The sequence below is a fragment of the Pseudophryne corroboree genome, chromosome 6, assembly GCF_028390025.1.
Source record: "Pseudophryne corroboree isolate aPseCor3 chromosome 6, aPseCor3.hap2, whole genome shotgun sequence".
NCBI classification, from domain to species: domain Eukaryota; kingdom Metazoa; phylum Chordata; class Amphibia; order Anura; family Myobatrachidae; genus Pseudophryne; species Pseudophryne corroboree.
The window spans coordinates 41482826-41507779 of NC_086449.1; the positions used below are offsets into that span (position 1 = coordinate 41482826).

General features: G+C 47.7%; 1 protein-coding gene across 1 annotated transcript in view; it reads left to right on the forward strand.

The window, feature by feature from the left end:
• Positions 1–5389: 5389 nt before the first annotated feature.
• LOC134934216 (NXPE family member 3-like) overlaps positions 5390–24954 on the forward strand; it is a 97767-nt gene continuing 78202 nt past the window's right edge. The window contains exon 1 of the mRNA XM_063929703.1: positions 5390–5900. Coding sequence (XP_063785773.1) covers positions 5415–5900 — 486 coding nt within the window. The 5' untranslated portion in view covers positions 5390–5414. The remainder of the gene's footprint in view (positions 5901–24954) is intronic.

Sequence of the window (24954 nt, forward strand, 5' to 3'; positions counted from 1 at the left end):
GAGGCAATTTGGAGGCCCTTGCACAAACTGGCTTTATTCTACCTAAGTTGCCCTCCCACAAGTGTGTACTCCGAAAGAGTGTTTAGTGCCGCCGCTCACCTTGTCAGCAATCTGCGTACGAGGTTACTTCCAGAAAATGTGGAGAAGATGATGTTCATTAAAATGAATTATAATCAATTCCTCCGTGGAGACATTGACCAGCAGCAATTGCCTCCACAAAGTACACAGGGAGCTGAGATGGTGGATTCCAGTGGGGACGAATTGATAATCTGTGAGGAGCGGGATGTACACGGTGATATATCGGAGGATGATGATGAGGTGGACATCTTGCCTCTGTAGAGCCAGTTTGTGCAAGGAGAGATTAATTGCTTCTTTTTCGGTGGGGGTCCAAACCAACCCATCATTTCAGTCACAGTCGTGTGGCAGACCCTGTCACTGAAATGATGGGTTGGTTAAAGTGTGCATGTCCTGTTTATACAACATAAGGGTGGGTGGGAGGGCCCAAGGACAATTCCATCTTGCACCTCATTTTTCTTTCATTTTTATTTGCGTCATGTGCTGTTTGGGGAGTGTTTTTTGGAAGGGCCATCCTGCGTGACACTGCAGTGCCACTCCTAGATGGGCCAGGTGTTTGTGTCGGCCACTAGGGTCGCTTATCTTACTCACACAGCTACCTCATTGCGCCTCTTTTTTTCTTCTTTGCGTCATGTGCTGTTTGGGGAGTGTTTTTTGGAAGGGCCATCCTGCGTGACACTGCAGTGCCACTCCTAGATGGGCCAGGTGTTTGTGTCGGCCACTAGGGTCGCTTATCTTACTCACACAGCTACCTCATTGCGCCTCTTTTTTTCTTCTTTGCGTCATGTGCTGTTTGGGGAGTGTTTTTTGGAAGGGCCATCCTGCGTGACACTGCAGTGCCACTCCTAGATGGGCCAGGTGTTTGTGTCGGCCACTAGGGTCGCTTAGCTTAGTCATCCAGCGACCTCGGTGCAAATTTTAGGACTAAAAATAATATTGTGAGGTGTGAGGTATTCAGAATAGACTGAAAATGAGTGGAAATTATGGTTTTTGAGGTTAATAATACTTTGGGATCAAAATGACCCCCAAATTCTATGATTTAAGCTGTTTTTTAGGGTTTTTTGAAAAAAACACCCGAATCCAAAACACACCCGAATCCGACAAAAAAAATTCGGTGAGGTTTTGCCAAAACGCGGTCGAACCCAAAACACGGCCGCGGAACCGAACCCAAAACCAAAACACAAAACCCGAAAAATTTCAAGTGCACATCCCTAATGTGTATGAGAAGGAAATAAAACTTATTACTGTGGTACCTCCTTCACCCACAGCATCACACAATATGTGTATGAGTCAGAAATAGTAATCAAACACTGCGGTTGATTTCACCACTGCGTCACACAATACTGTACGTGTATGAGTAGGAAATAATATACTGCGGTCTGACTGGCAGTGTCACAGTACTTACGCAAATAAAAATTATATAGTACACTGGGGTACAGCACAAACAAAAAAATATATATATTTTATCAAATTAAATTTAGGCTTTTTGTTTTTAGCTTGTATTATTTTAATTTTACAATGGGGTGGAGCCCCTGGATGGACGGACAGATCACCCCTTTCAGATACAGAAGACAGAGAGAGCACCCCTTTTTCAGATACAGCAGACAGAGAGCACCCCTTTTTCAGATACAGCAGACAGAGAGCACCCCTTTTTCAGATACAGCAGACAGAGAGCACCCCTTTTTTAGATACAGCAGACAGAGAGCACCCCTTTTTCAGATACAGCAGACAGAGCACCGCTTTCAGACACAGCAGAGAGCACTCCTTTCAGATACAGCAGGCAGAGAGAGCACCCCTTTCAGATACAGCAGGCAGAGAGAGCACCCCTTTCAGATACAGCAGACAGAGAGAGCACCCCTTTCAGATACAGCAGACAGAGCACCACTTTCAGACACAGCAGAGAGCACCCCTTTCAGATACAGCAGACAGAGAGAGCACCCCTTTCAGATACAGCAGACGAGAGAGCACCCCTTTTTCGGATACAGCAGACAGAGAGCACCCCTTTCAGATACAGCAGACGAGAGAGCACCCCTTTTTCGGATACAGCAGACAGAGAGCACCCCTTTTTCAGATAAAACATACAGAGAGAGCACCCTTTCTGATACAGCAGACAGAGAGAGAGCACCCCTTTTTCAGATACAGCAGAGAGAGAGAGAGCACCCCTTTCAGATACAGCAGACAGAGAGCACCCCTTTTTCAGATACAGCAGACAGAGCACCCCTTTTTTTAGATACAGTAGATAGCGAGCACCCCTTTTTCAGATAAAGCAGGCAGAGAGTGCACCCCTTTTTCAGATACAGCAGGCAGAGAGAACACCCCTTTTTCAGATACAGCAGACAGAGCACCCCTTTTTCCAGATACAGCAGACAGAGAGCACCCCTTTTTGAGATACAGCAGAGAAAGAGCACCCCTTCAGATACAGCAAGCAGGGAGAGTACCCCTTTCAGATACAGCAGGCAGAGAGAGAGAGAGCACCCCTTTCAGATACAGCAGACAGAGAGAGCACCATTTTTCAGATACAGCAGATAGAGCACCGCTTTCAGATACAGCAAAGAGAGAGCACCACTTTTTCAGATACAGCAGAGAGAGCACCCCTTTTTCAGATACAGCTGACAGAGAGCACCCCTTGCAGATACAGCAGACAGAGAGAGCACCCCTTTTTCAGATACAGCAGACAGAAACAGCACCCCTTTCAGATACAGCAGACGGAGAGCACCCCTTTTTCAGATACAGCAAAGAGAGAGCACCCCTTTTTCAGATACAGCAGAGAGAGCACCCCTTTTTCAGATACAGCTGACAGAGAGCACCCCTTTCAGATACAGCAGACAGAAAGCACCCTTTTTCAGATACAGCAGAGAGAGCACCCCTTTTTCAGATACAGCAGAAAGAGAGCACCCCTTTTTCAGATAAATCAGGCAGAGAGCACCCCTTGTTCAGATACAGCAGAGAGAGCACCCCTTTTTTAGATACAGCAGACAGAGAGCACCCCTTTTTCAGATAAAGCAGGCAGAGAGAGCACCCCTTTTACAGATACAGCAGGCAGAGAGAGCCCCCCTTTTTCAGATACAGCAGACAGAGCACCCCTTTTTGAGATACAGCAGACAGAGCACCCCTTTCAGATATAGAAGACAGAGAAAGCACCCCCTTTTCAGATACAGCAGGCAGAGCGCCCCTTTTTCAGATACAGCAAAGAGAGAGCACCCCTTTTTCAGATACAGCTGACAGAGAGCACCCCTTTCAGATACAGCAGACAGAGAGAGCACCTCTTTTTCAGATACAGCAGACAGAAACAGCACCCCTTTCAGATACAGCAGACAGAGAGCACCCCTTTTTCAGATACAGCAGAGAGAGCGCCCCTTTTTCAGATACAGCAAAGAGAGAGCACCCCTTTTTCTGATACAGCAGAGAGAGCACCCCTTTTTTAGATAGAGCAGACAGAGAGCACCCTTTTTCAGATACAGCAGAGAGAGCACCCCTTTTTCAGATACAGCAGAAAGAGAGCACCCCTTTTTCAGATAAATCAGGCAGAGAGCACCCCTTTTTCAGATACAGCAGGCAGAGAGAGCACCCCTTTTTGAGATACAGCAGACAGAGCACCCCTTTTTGAGATACAGCAGACAGAGCACCCCTTTCAGATATAGAATACAGAGAGAGCACCCCTTTTTCAGATACAGCAGACAGAGAGCACCCCTTTTTGAGATACAGCAGAGAAAGAGCACCCCTTTCAGATACAGCAAGCAGGGAGAGCACCCCTTTCAGATACAGCAGGCAGAGAGAGAGAGCACCCCTTTCAGATACAGCAGACAGAGAGAGCACCATTTTTCAGATACAGCAAACAGAGCACCGCTTTCAGATACAGCAGGCAGAGAGAGCGCCCCATTTTCAGATACAGCAAAGAGAGAGCACCCCTTTTTAAGATACAGCAGAGAGAGCACCCTTTTTCAGATACAGCAGGCAGAGAGAGCACCCTTTTTCAGATACAGCAGGCAGAGAGAGCACCCCTTTTTCAGAAACAGCAGACAGAGCACCCCTTTTTGAGATACAGCAGGCAGAGAGAGCACCCCTTTCAGATATAGAATACAGAGAGAGTACCCCTTTTTCAGATACAGCAGACAGAGAGCACCCCTTTTTGAGATACAGCAGAGAGAGAGCACCCCTTTCAGATACAGCAAGCAGGGAAAGCACCCCTTTCAGATACAGCATGCAGAGAGAGAGAGCACCCCTTTCAGATACAGCAGACAAAGAGAGCACCATTTTTCAGATACAGCAAACAGAGCACCGCTTTCAGATACAGCAGGCAGAGAGAGCGCCCCATTTTCAGATACAGCAAAGAGAGAGCACCCCTTTTTCAGATACAGCAGAGAGAGCACCCCTTTTTCAGATACAGCAGGCAGAGAGCACCCTTTTTCAGATACAGCAGGCAGAGAGCACCCTTTTTCAGATACAGCTGACAGAGAGAGCACTCCTTTCAGATACAGCAGAGAGAGAGCACCCCTCTTTCAGATACAGCAGACAGACAGAGCACCCCTTTCAGATACAGCAGAGAGACAGAGCACCCACTCCACACCAAACAACACAGTACTGGAGACGGACACGTCCGTCCAGTACGCTATCCACAGCCGGAGTGAAGATGGTGCCAATGCACTGGGACTTCTATAGACTCCAAAACCTGCGAGAATCCAACAGCAGGATGATGACATTTGGACTCGCTTTGGGATCTGAGTAAGGCGGGAAGTACTGAGCCAGACTCGGATACCAGCTCGGATCGTAATGTCCGGGTGGGTTCGGATCTCCGAGAAGTTCTAAAGTGTGCAGCTTTAGAATGGGTATATTGTCTGTGTTTACCCTATCCTTAGGTTGGGGATCAGAGTCTTGGTGTATGTGCTTCAGGTGTCTGAAGGTAACCCCTCCTCCTGTGGGATTCTTGTCTCTGAGTACCCCCCATGGTACCTGCTAATTGTCAGGATATCTCTCCCAGGCCGCTGAGTGCCCATGGTTCCGGCAGGGGCCGCTGTTGCATCTGCCCCTTCATACTATTGAAAATGTCCCTCCCAAACTGGCTGTGGCATTCTCTAGCATCCTTAATAAGTGTCTCCTCCGAGGGACATCCACCGACTGCAGCACCCCCAGTGGCTACAAGCTACCCAGCACCCCGATCCAGATTGTTGCTACGCCACTGCCTAAAAATCAGTGTGTTTCCAGGGAGAAACCTCCGCTCGCCTTTGCAGAGAACATAGCTTGGTTTATTTCATATATGGTTTGTTACATATTTAGAGTGACAAGTGTTTGTAATTTGTGATATTTTTCAGTTTATTTATAGGTTCCTAATAGTGGATTCTATGAAAAGGTACAAACCACTCCCGTCTAGGATGCACACTGCTCCTACAGCTTCCTCTCACTACACGTCTGTTCCTCCCACAAAAAGTGCTTCCAACTTGAAAGAACTATTAAGACTGATTGACTGGCCTGAGCCGCCATCCCCTGTGATACACTATGATCTATCTACCAGCCCCGGACACTGTGATTACCATCTGCTGAATGCACGGGACACGTACAGGATTGGGGAGATGTTGAAGGTGCTCATCACAGCTCGGGACCACCATGGTCGGCCAAAGGAATACGGTGGAGATTACTTCCGAGCCAAGCTGCACTCTCCGGCACTGAAGGCTGGAGTGACTGGACACGTAAAGGACCACGGTAATGGCAGCTATCTGGCCACGTTCCTCCTCCCATGGCCAGGGAGAGCAGAGGTGCAAATCCGGCTCATTCACTCCAGTGAGGCGGTGGCTGTTTTGAAGAAGAAGAGGGAGAGCCATCCAGAGAAGGTGATATTGAGTAATCCTCCTTAATAATATACCACTTATCTATTCATTAACCAGTATCACTCACTATTGTTTTGCATTTGTGTATCGGTGGTATCCTCATGTGACTTATAGAATAATATGGAGTTTAATTAGTCAATGTTTATTACAATGGGGCAGGGTAACTCAGCAGCAGCATGTACCAGGCTGATGTGGTCACCTCTGGGTAGGTGCTAGATAGTCCTGTAATTCTGGACACCACCTACAGTAAGTATGACTTTGTGAGAATACTAGGATGACCTTGTGAGAATACCTGGTTAATGTGTAAAGCCCCATACACACTAGGCAATAATTTAAATGATATCGCTAATTTTCACCCTTCTGAGTGATCATTTGTAATATCGTCCAGTGTGTACGCACTAGGGCCCAAACCTCACCCTAACCATAACCCCTAACCCTAATACCCTAACCCAGTGGTTTCCAAACTTTTTTGAATCACGTCGCCCTAGAGTATCAGAATTTTTTTCACGGCACCCCTAGGCCAAAAATTTCTTATTGAGAAATTTAGAAAGAAATATTAAATTAAGTAGATTGTGTTTATATGTCATCCTTAGGGTCAGTTGTGTGGTGAGGGACAAGATTTGCTTCTGTTTGTCCCCATATTTTATGACTGACAGCTACTAGCACTAGTTTTGCCTATTACAGTATATTGACCAAAAATAATTTGAATTGGTCCTGGACCACCAATCTAAGGCACCCCTGCAAGTGTCCTAAGGCACCCCAGGGAGCCACGGCACACAGTTTGGGAACCACTGCCCTAACCACTAACCCAAACTGCTAAATCCTAAAACAACCCTAATAGCATATGCCTAATACCATAACCAAACCCTAAACTAACACTAATACCTTAACCAAACCGCTACACCACCCCAAATACCATATCCAACTAACCCTAATATCCTAACCCTAAGTTTTTCGCTCTTAGTACTATAAAGGGACCCTCTCCCTATTACTTTATATGTTCAATCCACAAGCCTGATCTGACAGAGTGCTTGGGATTAGAAGGTCGCAGTAAAGTGGCATCTGCACTGGGGATCGTGGTGTGGACATAAAGAGCTGGCAGTGTGGTGGGTCAGGGTATGTACACAGAAATGTGTGTGACTGTGCCCAGCCTATAACATGAAACGGTGGTGAGGAGGCATCACCACAGACAATGGTCTGCATTTTCACATTGGCCCACAGGGGTATAGAGGAAACCCCTGGTAGGTCCCACTGCCTGAAAGGCCCATTCCTTCCTCTAGGGATCTGGTTCCAGACTGTGCACTTTAATTATACATATGTTACATTATATTGCACAGGACTATTGTGTAGTTTGTACAGTGAATTGTTGCTGTTAGTCTGGTACACGATCATGCATGGACTACTATATTAATCAAGAGGTCCTGACCATGCAATCTCTAACAATTAGTCAAGCCTCTATGGTGGATGGCCACACACCTAAATATGTGACCCTACCACTGCATTCCCCCGGTGGGCCCTTCATGCCCCAGTCCAACACTGATCATGTTGTATATTACAATATACTATAATATAATAAGGAAGTCCTATCCACTCCACGCCTACCGTGAAAAATAAATCCTACATAATTCAATCTTCTTTATTAACTTTTGCGTGGTTGCAGCAGGCTCTCCCCGCTCCGATTCTCAGTGCAATGGGGTTGGGTTGGGCTGCAGCTGGTTGGGGCAGGGATACGTTGATAGGCCCTTTCCACTCTGATGATCAGTACAGACAGCGGGCGGGTCTGCCCCGTGACAGCATGACATGGCATGACATCCGCCGCACATGCATCACAGTGCTCCTCTGGTAATGGAACCTCATACTCATAGGGGCCAGGGCTGGATTTCATGGGGCACATCCATGGGCACCTTGGGATCCGCTGGACCCTAGGTGGGCACCTAGGTTGCCTTGCAGGAAATATGTCCCTGCTCTGGATTGACCAGCACATTTGGCACAACACAGTGATCTGTTTGCAAATCCTTGGCATAGGTCTTTCTGGCTTGGTACCATTATGACCACCAGTGAAGGTAACTCTTTTAGGGGACATGCAAATGAATCTAGCATAGAGAACACACCTGGCAACAATTAGGCACAGTGTAACCATCACACAGTCTAACATATGTATAAGCATATGAAATACACAGCAATACAAGGGGAATGCCAATTGGGAATAAGCATTATATTCACGTAGCCTGGCACCCAACTCTCACTACAGACCTCACTGGCCAGGTATGCCCAGCGGCTACAGCGTCTAATGCCATAATGTAAAAATATATTGCAATGTATATCCAGTTGTTAGGTATAATTTAAAATGATTCAATTATTTAATTGATTTCAAATGATGCCACATAGTGAAAACTGCATGCAAAAGTTTTCATTGTACAATACATTAAGAAATATTTACTGTTTAACTTTCAATAATGAAATCTCCTTCTCCTTTTTCCTTAAACTTCACACGTCCAGATGCATCCGCACATCATTCAAGCCCACTTATCTAAATAAATAATGACTCTGACAACCAAATGTGGCGTGAAAGGGGTCGGCTTTTATTGATTGAGAGGAAGGCCTATTAAATCTAAGCTTGGATGAAAAACTCCCTCTCTAACTAAGGTGGCGGGGAGAAGAACGGTTAAAATATTTATCACACATAGCATAAAGCAGACAGCACATGAAAATAAAATATCTCAAAATTACCATTGAAATAATATCCTAAATGTTGGAGGGCCTTCTGCCCAGATGTTCCGGGATCGGCCTTCTGCCCAGATGTTCAGGGATCGGCCTTCTGCCACCATCCCTGACCATCCCGAATCCATTGCAACTATGGGCCATCTGCCTTTTCCTCCATGGCCAGGGGTCGACCTCCTGCCACTACCCCTGCCACAACACAACTCGTAAGGACAGAGCTAAATTCCGCCCCTACGGAATAAGAAATTGGGCCACCAGCCCCAAGATCCACGTATGCTGCTCCCCAACTAATAGCATATGGGCTCACCTGGTTCGGTGATGCCCATAGTAAAATTATAAAATTAACCAAAACTCAATTCCAAAACGTAAGCAAATTAAACCTAATAAATCAAAATTAAATAACCGTTCTGAACCGGCCACCGAATAGCCGACACAAACAAATCGTATTAAAACTGTAAAACATGCCTCCCACAGGGCGGGAGAGTGGGCAACGATAAAACTGTAAAGAGGCAGAAACTTCTAGGCTGAATTCCTACATCCCTAGCAGCACCACCCCTGACTCTATCACCACCAATCAAATCCAAACAGCACATACACAATGTTCCACCCCCAAAAGCCTTAACCCCTGACAAGCCACAGTGATGCTTTGGCTGACATGCTAAAATGCCCAGTCCGGTGAGTTTATGCTGTTCTGGCACACAGGATGCCCTACACAGTCTTAAACTTCACACGTCCAGATGCATCCGCACATCATTCAAGCCCACTTATCTAAATAAATAATGACTCTGACAACCAAATGTGGCGAGAAAGGGGTCGGCTTTTATTGACTGAGAGGAAGGCCTATTAAATCTAAGCTTGAATGAAAAACTCCCTCTCTAACTAAGGTGGCGGGGAGAAGAACGGTTAAAATATTTATCACACATAGCATAAAGCAGACAGACCATGAAAATAAAATATCTCAAAATTATCATTGAAATAATATCCTAAATGTTGGAGGGCCTTCTGCCCAGATGTTCCGGGATCGGCCTTCTGCCACCATCCCTGAGGGCCTTCTTCCCAGATGTTCAGGGATCAGCCTTCTGCCACCATCCCTGACCATCCCGAATCCAATGCAACTATGGGCCATCTGCCTTTTCCTCCATGGCCAGGGGTCGACCTCCTGCCACTACCCCTGCCACAACACAACTCGTAAGGATAGAGCTAAATTCCGCCCCTACGGAATAAGAAATTGGGCCACCAGCCCCAAGATCCACGTATGCTGCTCCCCAACTAATAGCATATGGGCTCACCTGGTACGGTGATGCCCATAGTAAAATTATAAAATTAACCAAAACTCAATTCCAAAACGTAAGCAAATTAAACCTAATAAATCAAAATTAAATAACCGTTCTGAACCGGCCACCGAATAGCCGACACAAACAAATCGTATTAAAACTGTAAAACATGCCTCCCACAGGGCGGGAGAGTGGGCAACGATAAAACTGTAAAGAGGCAGAAACTTCTAGGCTGAATTCCTACATCCCTAGCAGCACCACCCCTGACTCTATCACCACCAATCAAATCCAAACAGCACATACACAATGTTCCACCCCCAAAAGCCTTAACCCCTGACAAGCCACAGTGATGCTTTGGCTAACATGCTAAAAGGCCCAGTCCGGTGAGTTTATGCTGTTCTGGCACACAGGATGCCCTACACAGTCTTAAACTTCACACGTCCAGATGCATCCGCACATCATTCAAGCCCACTTATCTAAATAAATAATGACTCTGACAACCAAATGCGGCGAGAAAGGGGTCGGATTTTATTGACTGAGAGGAACGCCTATTAAATCTAAGCTTGGATGAAAAACTCCCTCTCTAACTAAGGTGGCGGGGAGAAGAACGGTTAAAATATTTATCACACATAGCATAAAGCAGACAGCACATGAAAATAAAATATCTCAAAATTACCATTGAAATAATATCCTAAATGTTATAGGGCCTTCTGCCCACATGTTCCGGGATCGGCCTTCTGCCACCATCCCTGAGGGCCTTCTTCCCAGATGTTCAGGGATCGGCCTTCTGCCACCATCCCTGACCATCCCGAATCCAATGCAACTATGGGCCATCTGCCTTTTCCTCCATGGCCAGGGGTCGACCTCCTGCCACTACCCCTGCCACAACACAACTCGTAAGGATAGAGCTAAATTCCGCCCCTACGGAATAAGAAATTGGGCCACCAGCCCCAAGATCCACGTATGCTGCTCTCCAACTAATAGCATATGGGCTCACCTGGTATGGTGATGCCCATAGTAAAATTATAAAATTAACCAAAACTCAATTCCAAAACTTAAGCAAATTAAACCTAATAAATCAAAATTAAATAACCGTTCTGAACCGGCCAACTGCCAGGTTCCTCCAAACCTGCCACCGCCACCAAAAACCCTAAACTCAACGAACAAACAGGACCTCGAGACTCAGATGATGTCTTCAAAAAATGGGCAGACCTGCAGCTGACAGGTGAACCCCATCTGACCAGTACAGCTCAATCGCACCCGGGCTAAAAGCTCTTCGTCAAACCCTCCAGGGCACTATGTCCAAATAGATAACAATACAAGCAGGCCAGTCGGTCATCAACTGCAAAGGATGGCGCCGAATTTCACAGCGCATGCTAGGCTAGACCTATGCCCTAAATCGTTGCCCTCACAATGCACAATCAGGAAAAAATGTATAACCCAAACTAACCACAGCCGACAGCAACCATTCGCAAAAACTGTCCCACCAGAGGCCCCTGCGCACCCAGCCAGTGCATGGGCTGCAGCTCCGGGAACCTCTCAACATCACTGGCCACAGATGAAATGGATAGCCAGTAAAACTAAGAATGGCCAATCAACCAAACAATTAGCGGATCTAGCCGCCGTCCTGTAAAAGAATTGTGTATAAAGGCATGAATAAGTGGAAACTCTTACCTAACATGAGGCTGAAAAAAACCTAACCGTGACAGGATGATGGGGAGGGAGGGGGAGTTGGGTCGCCCAATTTGACTTGAGGCAAAAACAAAATATCCGTCAGCCGGCAAAAGCCGCAATTAAAACCGACGGTAAAACAAAAATTCCTCAAGGCCCCCACAATCGCAAAGGCGATTGCGACGAGCGGATAATCCTCTAAGGGGCGCACTGCCAGGGGAAGGCCTGATATAGCATCTAACTGCACCAAACCTCCCCCTACCCAGCGCCCGGATCTCGACTTCGGACCAACCCGCCACAGCGGCGGCAGAAACAGCGCCGATGCGGAAAGAGTGAGTCCCATAATCGACCGGTGACAGACCCAGGTCCAATAAACAGCGCTCCAACAACCGACAGGAAATGGTACCTAGTAAGTGGGGAACCGTCACTATGAACAAGCCCCCCGTCAGGCAAATTAGGCAGAAAGCCCGAATGAGCCCTGGCCACTACCACCGTGCAAATGTGGCGTATAATGGCCTGACCCACACGGACCCACCGCCCCCTGCCACTACATCGGTCTTGGGACGCTGAATCTTGCACCATAAACCGTCGGGGTGTACGACGCCCTGGCTCGTCAGCATGGGCGAAGCTGCAGCATGGCAGCGCGCCACCAGCTCGCCCACCCAGAACGCACCACGATAAGCCAACACAAAACCATCCTGAAAAGGCGAATTTCGCAGTCTGAGGAGCCGATCCTCCCCAGTGACCCCAAAACCCGCCTCAACAAGAAAACAGCGCCAGGAAAAGGACGTAGTAAAGTCCCTCTCCCTGTGAAGACGCAAAAGCGTGATATGCCAGCACGCACCCGTCCGACATACGGACGCGATGATCCATTGACATAAAATCGCTAAACGAAGACAAAAATTAATTCAGGAAAGGTCTTACCCTTATGGCCCCTTTCCCGCAGGACACGGTTCCAGCGCTCCCCAAAAAGCCAAATAAGTCGCATATGTTGTCAGGTACTGAACGCACAGAATCAGGACCTTCATCACCCCAAGAACATGCCAAGGGAGCTAACCGGCCAAAGCGTAACCCCTCAAACGGCAAAGGGGGCATCACCCATTCCGTGATGTTGTTCACCAAACGTGTCCAAACTATTTGGGCAAGAACCCTAAATACCTGCGAGGAAGTAGACCTCAGTCTCATTATGGCAAAGACAACTCCTGTGTTGTCACGCTCCAATCTAACCTCCTTAGTGCGCAGGCAGTAGTCCCATACTTCCAATGCCATTTTCCAACGCCAACCTAATAGGAAAATGCAGAGCAACCCCAGTTTCCTGTTAAGCTATGGACAATCCAATCCCCCGGCTAACCCGCAGCGCACCCCCTATCCGAGGAATAAACGCCAAAGCGAAAGGTCCCTGCGGCAACGTGATGTTGTTCACAAACGTGTCAAAACTATTTGGGCAAGAACCCTAAATACCGGCAAGGAACTAGACCTCTGTCTCTACATGGCAAAGACCACGCCCATGTCATCACACGCAAATCTAACCTCCTCAGTGCACAGGCAGTGGTCCCATACTTCCAAAGCAATCTTCCAATGCCAACCTAATAGGAAAATGCAGAGCAACCCCAGTTTACTGTTAAGCTATGGACAATCCAATCCCCCGGCTAACTCGCAGCGCACCCCCTATCCGAGGAGTAAGCGCCAAAGCGAAAAGGTCCCTGCTGCGTCCGTCAAAACTCCAAGACCATACTGGGCACAGCCGGTTGTAGCTACAATACATACCCCTTTACATTGGAAAAGAAAGGCGTCCCAAACGCGCAATTCCTACAAATCCCATGAAATAATCTCAAAATGCCGCAGACTTCTAATTCCTACTTTAGCTTTTATATCCCTACAAAAACACCCTGCCGGTGAAGTCAAGCGAACTCACTCTAAATAGCGCCGTCTGAAGAGCGCGTTTGCCTGTAACTAGCGCTAACAATACCCCATCATGGAGACGGCGCATATTATCTTCTGTATGCCTGCAAAGACCCGCCGGAGTATCAATATGAATACCCCAATACACCAAAGAATACATAGGACCCTCTGTCTTTTCACCCGCAATTGTCACTCTACAAACCTCGCAGTGTAGCAAAATCCTACCAATCCGAATGGGGCAGGGTAAAAGAAAAATCCTCCAGGTAGTGCATAAATTGAATACCCCAATACACCAAAGAAAACATAGGAACCTCTGTCTTTTTCCCGCAATAGGCACTCGAAAAACCTCAAACCATTCAAGCTAGTAGTTCAGCAGAAACATACCAATCCGAATTCGGGGGGAGGTTAAAAGAAATTCCTTCAGGTAGTGCATAATTCCCGGCTCCCCCGAGGCCTCTTATAAACCCAGTGTAAGAATGTGCTAAAAAATACAAACTACACGCAAGAAATTGAACAACCCATGGGCAAAAATACGAAACGCCGACGGGTGCAAAGGAAGGAGGTTGAAATCCAACTCGACAACCAATACGCACATGAGCGTCCCCCTGCCAAACGATCTGACCCTCTCAAAGGACCACCCTACAATGTACCCCCTGGATAGCATCATTCACTGATGCCCCCTAAGTGATCTGAAGGATCCTGCATAAGCCCAAAGGTCCCATCGACCTTTCACGGGGTAACCCCCACCGGTGACAGCATGAAGTCACAACTGGGAGCCACCCGACAGGCCCCACCATGCGTCCGAAATGAACCACAGCAGAGACCGCCGCCTTCGAAAAGTTTGGGAAATACGCGCAGAGCTTAAGTGCCACATGAAACAGACCGGAATTGACTAGCAATATGTAAGGGGAAGCCAACAGTAAAACCTGGTCGCAGCAACCACGCGTCGGCCTGACGCGGATATCTACGCCGCCCGGGGAAAAGCGCCAGCTATTAATCAGAGAGGGAGCCTCACCCCACGACGGAGCCCAGAGGACCGCGGTTCAACCGAGACGACTGCGTAGCAGCACCCTTTTGTCGCTGGATTGCTGCAGCCTTAGATAGCGTGGCTCCCCACCACACCTAATGATGGAGTGCCGAAAAGACACTTCCCTTCCAACTCACACTGGCCAATGTGACATGCAAAGCAGTTATCGCTCCCCGCACGCGACGGTCAGCCTTAAAGCTATAGCACCACGGGCCAGGCAGCTTCCCACAACTATAAAGCCATAACCTTCAGTCGCGGCTCCGGCGACCTGGGTAACGAGAAAATGCCACACCCATGTTGCTAACCTATAAAAACCTCATCGTATTGTCTCCACTTATCCCCAATATGTAGTGAAACTAATATGAATCAGAGATCGGTAGCGCGTCACCCTCCTATATTCCCAGGGCCGAAAATTCAAGCAACAAACCGCAAATATACACATCCATCTAACGCCTTTCTGATAAAAACGGAAGGTATCTGCCCCCCGTCCAGTCTTCATCGCTGCTAGCAACGCTCCTATAATCACTGGTCAATGCGAATATAATAATCAAACGACCGTCCCGTAACCGGTCCCGAGTAAGCCAGGGAAGAGTAAATAACCCGCCGTATGTGCTTCTTCCTACTGCGCTGAGTGGAGCTCTTACCCGTACACCTGCTTGCACCCGAGGATGAGGACCGGGTACCAGAGTCCACTCCACTACCGAGGCTACCCACACTCTCCCTGGACCAGTCCAGATCCTAAGAAGACTCACCATCCTGCGCAGCCACGGCCACAGATGCTGTTGCGCATTGCCCACGTACGGACGCTACCCCTCTGTCCATGGTGATTTGCGACCTGTGCTCTGTGGAAACAAAAGAGACATCATTCCCGGGCGCAGGCGCCCCGCTCAGGCCGGAAACCAGGCCCAGGCAACCAGATAAACGTATTGATGTCAACACCGGGTATACCCTGTCGGCATCAAGGACCCCAATGAGCCCACGCAGTCTACTGCCGAAGGGCCCTACGACAAGCTAATCCTGGCCTGTGTGCGCCACCTAATCCGCCTATTACTGGCATTACCGCACGCGCTCCCATCCTCTGAAGTGGTCTGGCATCTGTCTCAGTAGCGCCATGAGCGGGCTCCCCGGCACAAACTGCTAAAGGAGCTAGACTATCTCGCGCAGACCTCCTGTCAGCACTACCCTGAGTCCCCTTGAGATGAGTGCGGCCTGTTCCGCCAGCCAGGAGCGCACGCGCTCCCCAGCCCGGCCGGGCGCCGCACTTCCCCGGACCCCGCAGCTCGGCGGCCACACCGGCAACGGAGCACTTGTCTGAGCACCCCGGCCTGCTGGCTGTCGCCCCATACCACTACTGAGCCGTCTGTAGCGGCCGGCGCCGAAGACGCTCCCCGCGGCTGCACACGCATCGGAGGGCGAGCCCGCCCCCGGACGCCCGTGTCACCTCTGTCCCCAGCGCCTCAGGCCTGACTCAACCTGCCCGGCATTAAACAACGGCTGCCAAGCGCGCGAGCAGACCCGCGCCGTGTCAGCCGGCACTAACAGCCTGCTGCACATATTCAGTACAACAATTATAGGAAAAGAAGGTAAAGAAATATAAAGTAAGAGAAGCAAGAGAATACGTATGAGAGAGAGAGTGAGAGAGAGAGAGAAAGAGAGAGAGAGAGAGAGAAATGGAGCAGAAAATAGGTAGAAAACACAGAGTAAACCAGTTAATAATAATACAGTACAGAATCACACTTCTGATCAGTCCAACGATAAAACTGTAAAGAGGCAGAAACTTCAAGGCTGAATTCCTACATCAAGAAAAGGTAACTTACTTTAACAACTTACTCTAACTCCACTTAACCCATAAAACACAAACAACCTCAGCATGTTCATCAAACTACTGTGTCTAATTTCAATTCATGGAATTCTCACCAAATTTAACACATTCTACACTCACCCTGAAACTCACCCCTCTGTACACATTACAGCTTCTATTCTCCACTCCCCTCTTCAAAACACTCATGAGATTTATACTTTCCTCTCTGCAAGTACTTTGACAACCACAATTGGCAACCAGTACAAACACTCGCAAACATCCACCAAGATTTATCTCACTCTTCTGCTACTATTAGCTGGTGACATATCACCAAATCCAGGCCCCAACCACCTTTCCCTCTCTCACTCTGCTGTCTCAAAACAACATAGAAATCCATCTAACCTCATAAATATCACGTGTCTCCCATCCCCCTCCAAATCACTAAAATGTGCCTTATTGAATGCACGCTCTGTTTGTAACAAATTAACATCCATCCATGACTTCTTCATATCTCACAACTTTAATCTGCTGGCTATAACAGAAACATGGCTCACACAATCAGACACTGCCTCCCCTGCAGCACTGTCACATGGTGGTTTCCACTTCTCACACACATCTAGGCCTAATAATAGTAAAGGTGGTGGGGTCGGAATCTTACTGTCACAGTTTTTCACATACACCTTTCTACCTCAGGTTCCATCACTCGCATTCACCTCATTTGAAGTTCACTCTATCAGGATTTTCACCCCCTTCTCTCTGCGTGTTGCAGCTATCTATCGCCCTCCTGGGCAACCTAAACAACAATTTCTAGAAGATTTCTCTGCCTGGCTCCCACACTTCTTATCCTCTGACATCTCCACCATCATTATGGGCGATTTCAATATAGCTCTTGACAGTCCACAATCTGTTCATGCATCCAAACTCCTCTCTCTAACCTCCTCTCTTGGCCTAACCCAATGGTCCGACTCCTTTACTCACCATGAGGGCCACTGCCTTGATCTTGTGTTCACCAGGCTCTGCTCAGTTTCCGAATTCACTAACACTCCTTTCCCTCTCTCTGATCACAACCTGATCACCTTCACAATCTCTTCTATTACTTTAAATTCTAGGACACTAAAACCAAGCAAGCCTCCTCTAACCCGCAGAAATACTAACAATATACATTTTCAACAACTTTCCACTTCTCTGCAACAACTGCTCTCACCAATCTCGACATTTACTACACCTGACACTGCTGTATCACACCTGCACCAGACCCTAGAGAGTGCCCTTGATGAAGTGGCTCCAGCTACCCATCACACTCCACGTAGGCTTAGATGCCAACCATGGCACTCTAAATCAACAAGACACCTACAAAAACTGTCACGTAAAGTAGAACGTCAGTGGCGGAAATCTCAGAATCCAAGTGACTTTCTCACATATAAGACTACCTACCACTCCTATCGTCAGGCCCTGGACACTGCCAAACAAACATATTTCCAATCTCTCATCTCTTATCATGCCAACAACCCCAAGCGACTTTTTAATACATTTAAATCACTTCTTTACCCTCCCTCACCTCCCCCACTAGCTACTATCCGTGCACAAGAACTTGTTTCCTACTTCAAGGATAAGATTGATAAAATCCGAGATGAAATGGTATGCTCTAACTCAGCCAGTGACCTGCTCAATTCCCTACCTGAACCCTCTGGCACTTTCTCTTCATTTGATCCCACAAGTGAAGATGAAGTATCAACACTCTTTTCATCCTCCTACTCCACTACCTCTCCTCTTGATCCTATACCCTCACAGATCAGTAAAACTTTGTCTCCTGTGCTTATCCCAACCTTAACTGAAATCTGTAATCTCTCTCTCTCTACTGGTATCTTTCCCTCTCTGTTTAAACATGCAGTCATTACTCCCATTCTAAAAAAACACAACTCTGACCCAAACACACTCTCTAACTACCGTCCCATTTCTCAGCTACCCAGTCCCTCCAAGCTACTTGAGAGGCTTGCCTACACTCGCCTTACACACTTTCTTAACTCGCACAACTTATTGGATCCACTTCAGTCAGGCTTTCGTGCCCAACACTCCACAGAGACGGCACTGACCAAAGTAGTGAATGATCTAGTCACTGCTAGATCAAAAGGCCATTACACACTACTTATTCTTCTAGATCTCTCTGCTGCTTTTGACACTGTTGACCACTCTCTTCTCATACAAACACTACAATCCCTAGGTCTTCAGGACACTGCCCTTTCTTGGTTCTCATCCTACCTATCTAATCGCTCTTTCAGTGTTCACTTCTCTGATTCTACCTCCTCTTCTCTACCTCTATCAGTTGGAGTACCGCAAGGCTCAGTCTTAGGTCCTCTGCTTTTCTCAATCTATACCTCCTCTCTTGGTAAACTAATCAGCTCCTTTGGATTTCAGTATCATTTGTATGCTGATGATACTCAAATCTACCTATCCTCCCCAGATTTGTCACCACCAGTATTGGCTCGTGTCACTGGATGCCTGTCTGCCATTTCATCTTGGATGTCATCTCGCCACCTCAAACTCAACATTTCCAAAACCGAATTAATTATTTTCCCACCAGCTAAGAGTAGTTACCAACCTGATATCTCTATAACTGTTGACAATGCAACTATCCACCCCACCCCACAAGCTCGTTGCCTAGGTGTCACCCTTGACTCTGAACTGTCCTTTGTTCCACACATTCAATCTGTCTCTAAATCATGTTACATGCACCTTAAAAACATATCCAAAATACGCCCTTATCTTACACAAGACACTGCAAAAACTCTAATCCATGCACTCATCATCTCCCGCATTGATTATTGTAATAGTCTCCTTACTGGTCTTCCCAAACATAGGCTATCACCACTTCAATCCATTTTAAATGCAGCTGCGAGGCTAATCTTCCTCGCCAGACGTTCTTCATCTGCTGATCCGCTCTGTCAGTCCCTCCATTGGTTACCGGTATTCTACCGTGTCAAATATAAAATACTTTTACTTACATACAAGGCTATTAACCAAACTGCACCATCATACATCTCCTCACTCATCTCAAAATATCTCCCTACCAGACCTCTCCGCTCTGCACAAGATCTGCGTCTCTCATCCACATGCATTACCTGTTCCCACTCAAAATTACAGGACTTTACCCGGGCTTCACCCACTCTGTGGAATGCACTCCCACGCACAATAAGACTCTCCTCTAGTCTCCAAACCTTTAAACGTTCTCTGAAAACTCATCTCTTCAGACAAGCCTACCAAATTTCAGACCCACACACAACCTTCACAGCTTCCCTATCAAGTTACATCCCCTCTGTACAGTCCACATAAACTCACATTTTGTCTTCCAACATTGCTGGGTGATCATATCATATAAGAACCTAGCAACCTGGGGAACCATTATGTGACAGGTAGCATCTATCCTTGTGTATCAATGCCTATTTCCCTATAGATTGTAAGCTTGCGAGCAGGGCCTTCCTACCTCTGTCTGTCTGTCTGTCTGTCTTTGCCCAGTTTTGTTCTATAATTGTTGTTCTAATTGTAAAGCGCAACGGAATATGCTGCGCTATATAAGAAACTGCTAATAAATAATAAATAAATCCCTAGCAGCACCACCCCTGACTCTATCACCACCAATCAAATCCAAACAGCACATACACAATGTTCCACCCCCAAAAGCCTTAACCCCTGACAAGCCACAGTGATGCTTTGGCTGACATGCTAAAATGCCCAGTCCGGTGAGTTTATGCTGTTCTGGCACACAGGATGCCCTACACCAGGGCTGGCCAAACCGGTCCTCGAGATCTACCAACAGTTCATGTTTTCCAGGCCTCCTGGAGACCTGTAGAATTGTCAGTTAGGAATGAATGCAGCACATCTTAATTAGTAATGACTACACCTGTACACCAGCTAGGTGATCTGGAAAATGTGTACTGTTGGTAGATCTCGAGGACTGGTTTGGCCAGCCCTGCCCTACACAGTCTTTCTCATCCTCCTTTCTCCCTTTTTCAAATTCTCCTTTTAATTTCTCCTTCACCTTTCTCATTTCCCTTCTACTTTCTCCTACCTCCTTCCTCCTTTCTATTTCCACCTTCCTCACATCTCATTTCTACTTCATCCTTTCTCCTTCATCCCTTTTCCCTAGTTCTAATTCTCCTTTTCCGTTTTGTTTCTCCTTTCCCCTTCTCCTTTCTCACTTTCCTTTTAATTTCTTCTTTTTCCTCCCTCCTTTCACTTTCCTACTTTCTTCTTCCTACTCTGTCATTTCTCCATTCTCCTTTTCCTTTCTCCTTCCTTCCCTTACTCATTTTACTTTCTCCTTTTGCTTTCTCCTTCCTCACTCCGCCTTCCTCATTTCACCTTCCTCCTTTCTCTTTCCTCCATTTTCCCTTCCTCTAATTCTCCTTTTCCATTCTATTTCTCCTTTTGCTTCTCCTTTCCCCTTCTCCTAACTCATTTCTCCTTCCCCTTCCTCACTCCTCCTACCTACTTTCTCCTTCCTCCTTTACGCTTCCACCTTCCTCACTCCTCCTTCCTCCTTTCTTCTCCACTTTTCTCATTTCTCCTTTCCTCTTCCTCACTCCTTCCTCTTTTCTTTTCCTAGTTTTTCCTTCTCCTTTTTCCTTCTCCTTTCTCCTTCTCCTAAGCACTGACTGAAAACGAGATTAGACTAACTCTGTGGGTATGGGTCGTTGGGTCGACTCAACATAGGTTGACAGTCATTAGGTCGACAACTGATGGTCAACATGAGCATTAGGTCGACATGTACTAGGTCGACATGGGCATTGGATCGACATGAACTAGGTCAAAAGGTCGACATGACTTTTTCACATTTTTTTCTTCATTTTTTGGATTTTTCCATACTTGACAATCCACGTGGACTACGATTGGAACGGTAATCTGCCCGAAGAAGTTGAGTCAACCTAACGACCGTATCCCCACTCTGCATAGGCAGCAAATGCACTTACCCCATACAAGTAACAGGAGTAGATGCAGCAGGAATAAAACCAAAGGTGTGACTTTATTCTGAGTACAAAAAACTCTAAAAAAAATGCATTACACAATTTACACATTACAGTAAATGGCCATAAAGTGCAGGTACAGTACGTACCCAAGTAGCTTCGTTACCATTAAATGCAAAATAAAAAATATTCAAATATAACATTTTAATTTCCTGTTAGGTCCACATGAATAAACATATGGGTAACCTGGCCCTTCCCGGAGTAGTAGACATACTTTATTTTTAGTGGTTGTTCAGTACACTGTAATCTTGTTTTTATTTCACAGACACAGCAGTTTAACTTCATTTGCATTATTGAGTGTGTCTTAGATACAGCATAATTAGACCAGTCAGGCGAGGCTTGTGGCCATCACCATCATTATCTTGTAACTTGCACTTGGGTTTCCAAACAGGCACATTTGGGCTTTTTTAAAGAGGTGAGCTTATAATGATGTCCCTGGTGTGTAACATACAGGGGTGTGCTTATAATGATGTCACTGGTGTGTAATATACAGGGGTGTGCTATAATGAGTTCATTGGTGTGTAACATACAGGGGTGTGCTTATAATGATGTCACTGGTGTGTAACATACAGGGGTGTGCTTATAATGAGGTCACTGGTGTGTAACATACAGGGGTGTGCTTATAATGAGGTCACTGGTGTGTAACATACAGGGGTGTGCTTATAATGATGTCACTGGTGTGTAACATACAGGGGTGTGCTTATAATGAGGTCACCGGTGTGTAACATACAGGGGTGTGCTTATAATGAGGTCACTGGTGTGTAACATACAGGGGTGTGCTTAAGGTCACTGGTGTGTAACATACAGAGGTGTGCTTATAATGAGATCACTGGTGTGTAACATACAGGGGTGTGCATATAATGAGGTCACTGGTGTGTAACATACAGGGGTGTGCTTATAATGAGGTCACTGGTGTGTAACATACAGAGGTGTGCTTATAATGAGATCACTGGTGTGTAACATACAGGGGTGTGCATATAATGAGGTCACTGGTGTGTAACATACAGGGGTGTGCATATAATGAGGTCACTGGTGTGTAACATACAGGGATGTGCTTATTATGCATAAACCCGGTTCGGATACCACCTCAACCATTTGGCCATGGCTGCCAAACGGACATGGGTGGGGGCCCTATTTAGGGACAATGCTGCCTGCCTGCTTGGCCGTTGTGCCACCACCGGGCTTGGAACCCCACTTACCCATGCGGAAGCAATTGGAAGCGGTGTGTGCCCCGTTACAATGCAAGCAGAGGTGTCGAAAACGACACAGCTGTCCCAGATTGTAAGAGGCATAGTTAAAGGCATACTTGCCTTTGACGAGGACAAAAAAATTTGATTGCGCCGCACCGGAAGATTATCGGCTAACAAGCGTAATGTGCCTGAGGATACCGCTTGCATTTCTGGCGCCACCGTTTGCTCCTCACTTCCCTGCGCCGACCTTGTTATATCTAACCAGACTTCCACATCCTTGTACCCGAAGTCCATGACCTCCAAGCAATCCTGCTTACGCCTAAACTCCTCGTCATAGACCCTCCATTCAGTACCTTTGCACTTGCACTGCATCTCATGTACTAAATGAATATATCTAATGATATTCAAATTTTCGCCCGGCCGATCCTCGAAATAGCAAGCTGCAAACACGCAGAAACCTGCTAGCCAATTATCATATGACCGGAAGGCTTCAATCCCAATATCGCCCTTCGCCTTAGCCACGCGAAAAGCCTTCTTAGCTTCATCGGTGAGGGTGAACATGTCTAGATTCTCACCCCTGAGTATCCGCTTCCGACAGCTATCCCGAAGACCCCGCAGCACCTTTGTATACTCGCAACGTACCATGCCTGGCAAGTTGCGCCACTTCCTAGCCCGACACGCACTAGAGGACAAATGACACCACTTGCTGTCTCTCTTGTGTGCCACCCGCTTCTAGGCTCTAGTTGAGGTACTGCTGGATGCCAACGACAATGAAGACGCCATCGACAAAGATCTACCAAAAGAATGACTGGATGTCGATGAACCCCGACTCGTCACGGAAACTGCACCGGACTCACCATCCGACCTGGGGGGATCACCCGGCGCCGACCCAGCCTCTGACAAAAGGAGCACATCTTCTCTCGGCGCCCCCATCAGCATTGCCCAAACCACCTGCAACAGAAGAGAAAAACAACGGAGCCGAAGCACCGCTCGCAGAAAACAAGGGTTTAGACAAAGCAGCCAGACCCGCAACAACTGGAGCAGTTGGGGGTGCCCCGGAACCAAGTATTGCCGCAGCCGCACCAATGTCCTGGCAAGCCCTCAGCAACTGAGCCACAGCATCCCCAGAAGCATCAGGCTGAGGAGCCGAGCCGCTGGAGCCGCCCGAAGCAGATGTACCCACCGGAGCCATGGCCGACAAGTGGAGGCCATCGCTGCCAGGGGTCAACGCCAGGGACCGGAGGAACCACCGCGTCTCCTTCCGCAACCCTCTCAGAGCAGGCAGCCACATCAGCCCTGCTGCCTCCACGTCTGTGCTGTCCACCTACCGGCCCTGCAGCAGCCCGGCCGCTAGGTTGACTCTTATCAGGCCCGAGTCTAGCACCCCCTCCCACCACCAAGGAGCAGGAGGGCCCAGTCTCCTCAGCCCCAGCAGCCTGAGCAGGACCTTTCCCTGCTAATTGCCCCCTGAGCCTGCCATGTGACTCCCTTGCGCTAGCCTGCGCCAACCTTCTGCGGCCACCAGCACCCCCCACCCGTTTCCCCACCGCCGGAAGCTGAGCACCACTACCCACAACAGTGGCAGAAGCGCCCTCTCCCCGGTTACCTGCTCCCACTGCCAGGAACCTCACGCGCGTGGCAGACCCACGCCAACCGCCGTGCAGTTTCCGTCCAGGCAGGGGAGCCGTCCGTGGCAGCACTGGAGAGGCAGCGGCAGTGAGACTCTGAGGAGCGCGTCCCCGTCGCCTTCAGAGGGAGAGCAGCTGTCTGGGCCCACAGCGGAGACAGCCACATGCAACACAGTGCTGGCCTCCTCAGAAAGGTAACGGGCCGGGGCCCTGAAGGAACGCCGCGGACAGGACATGTTGGCTCCGAGGGGAACGTGTGTTATGCACTGTGCACTATGTAATGTAATGTGCACTATGTGTATGCAATATAAGTATGGGCTCAATCTAAATGGCCTAATATAATTAAGATTTGAAGATAACCCCAGAAACAGCTTCTACCTGACAAAAACTTCTAGAAAAGAGGCTGACCTAACTGCCAGCTCCCTTATATAACTCAGGGACAACCCCTCCCCTCTGCACCCATAGGCCACTAGAAACCTGATGTTTTCCCTTGTCCGCCCCCAGCCTGAGGGGTTTAACCCTCTCATGTCCTATTCTGTCTTTTCGCTCTCCTGAAGTCACTGGTAACACGGGAATTTACTAAGCACAAATCTCGTCAGTGTTTGTCGTATTCGTAATAGAGATGAGCGCCTGAAATTTTTCGGGTTTTGTGTTTTGGTTTTGGGTTCGGTTCCGCGGCCGTGTTTTGGGTTCGAACGCGTTTTGGCAAAACCTCACCGAATTTTTTTTGTCGGATTCGGGTGTGTTTTGGATTCGGGTGTTTTTTTCAAAAAACACTAAAAAACAGCTTAAATCATAGAATTTGGGGGTCATTTTGATCCC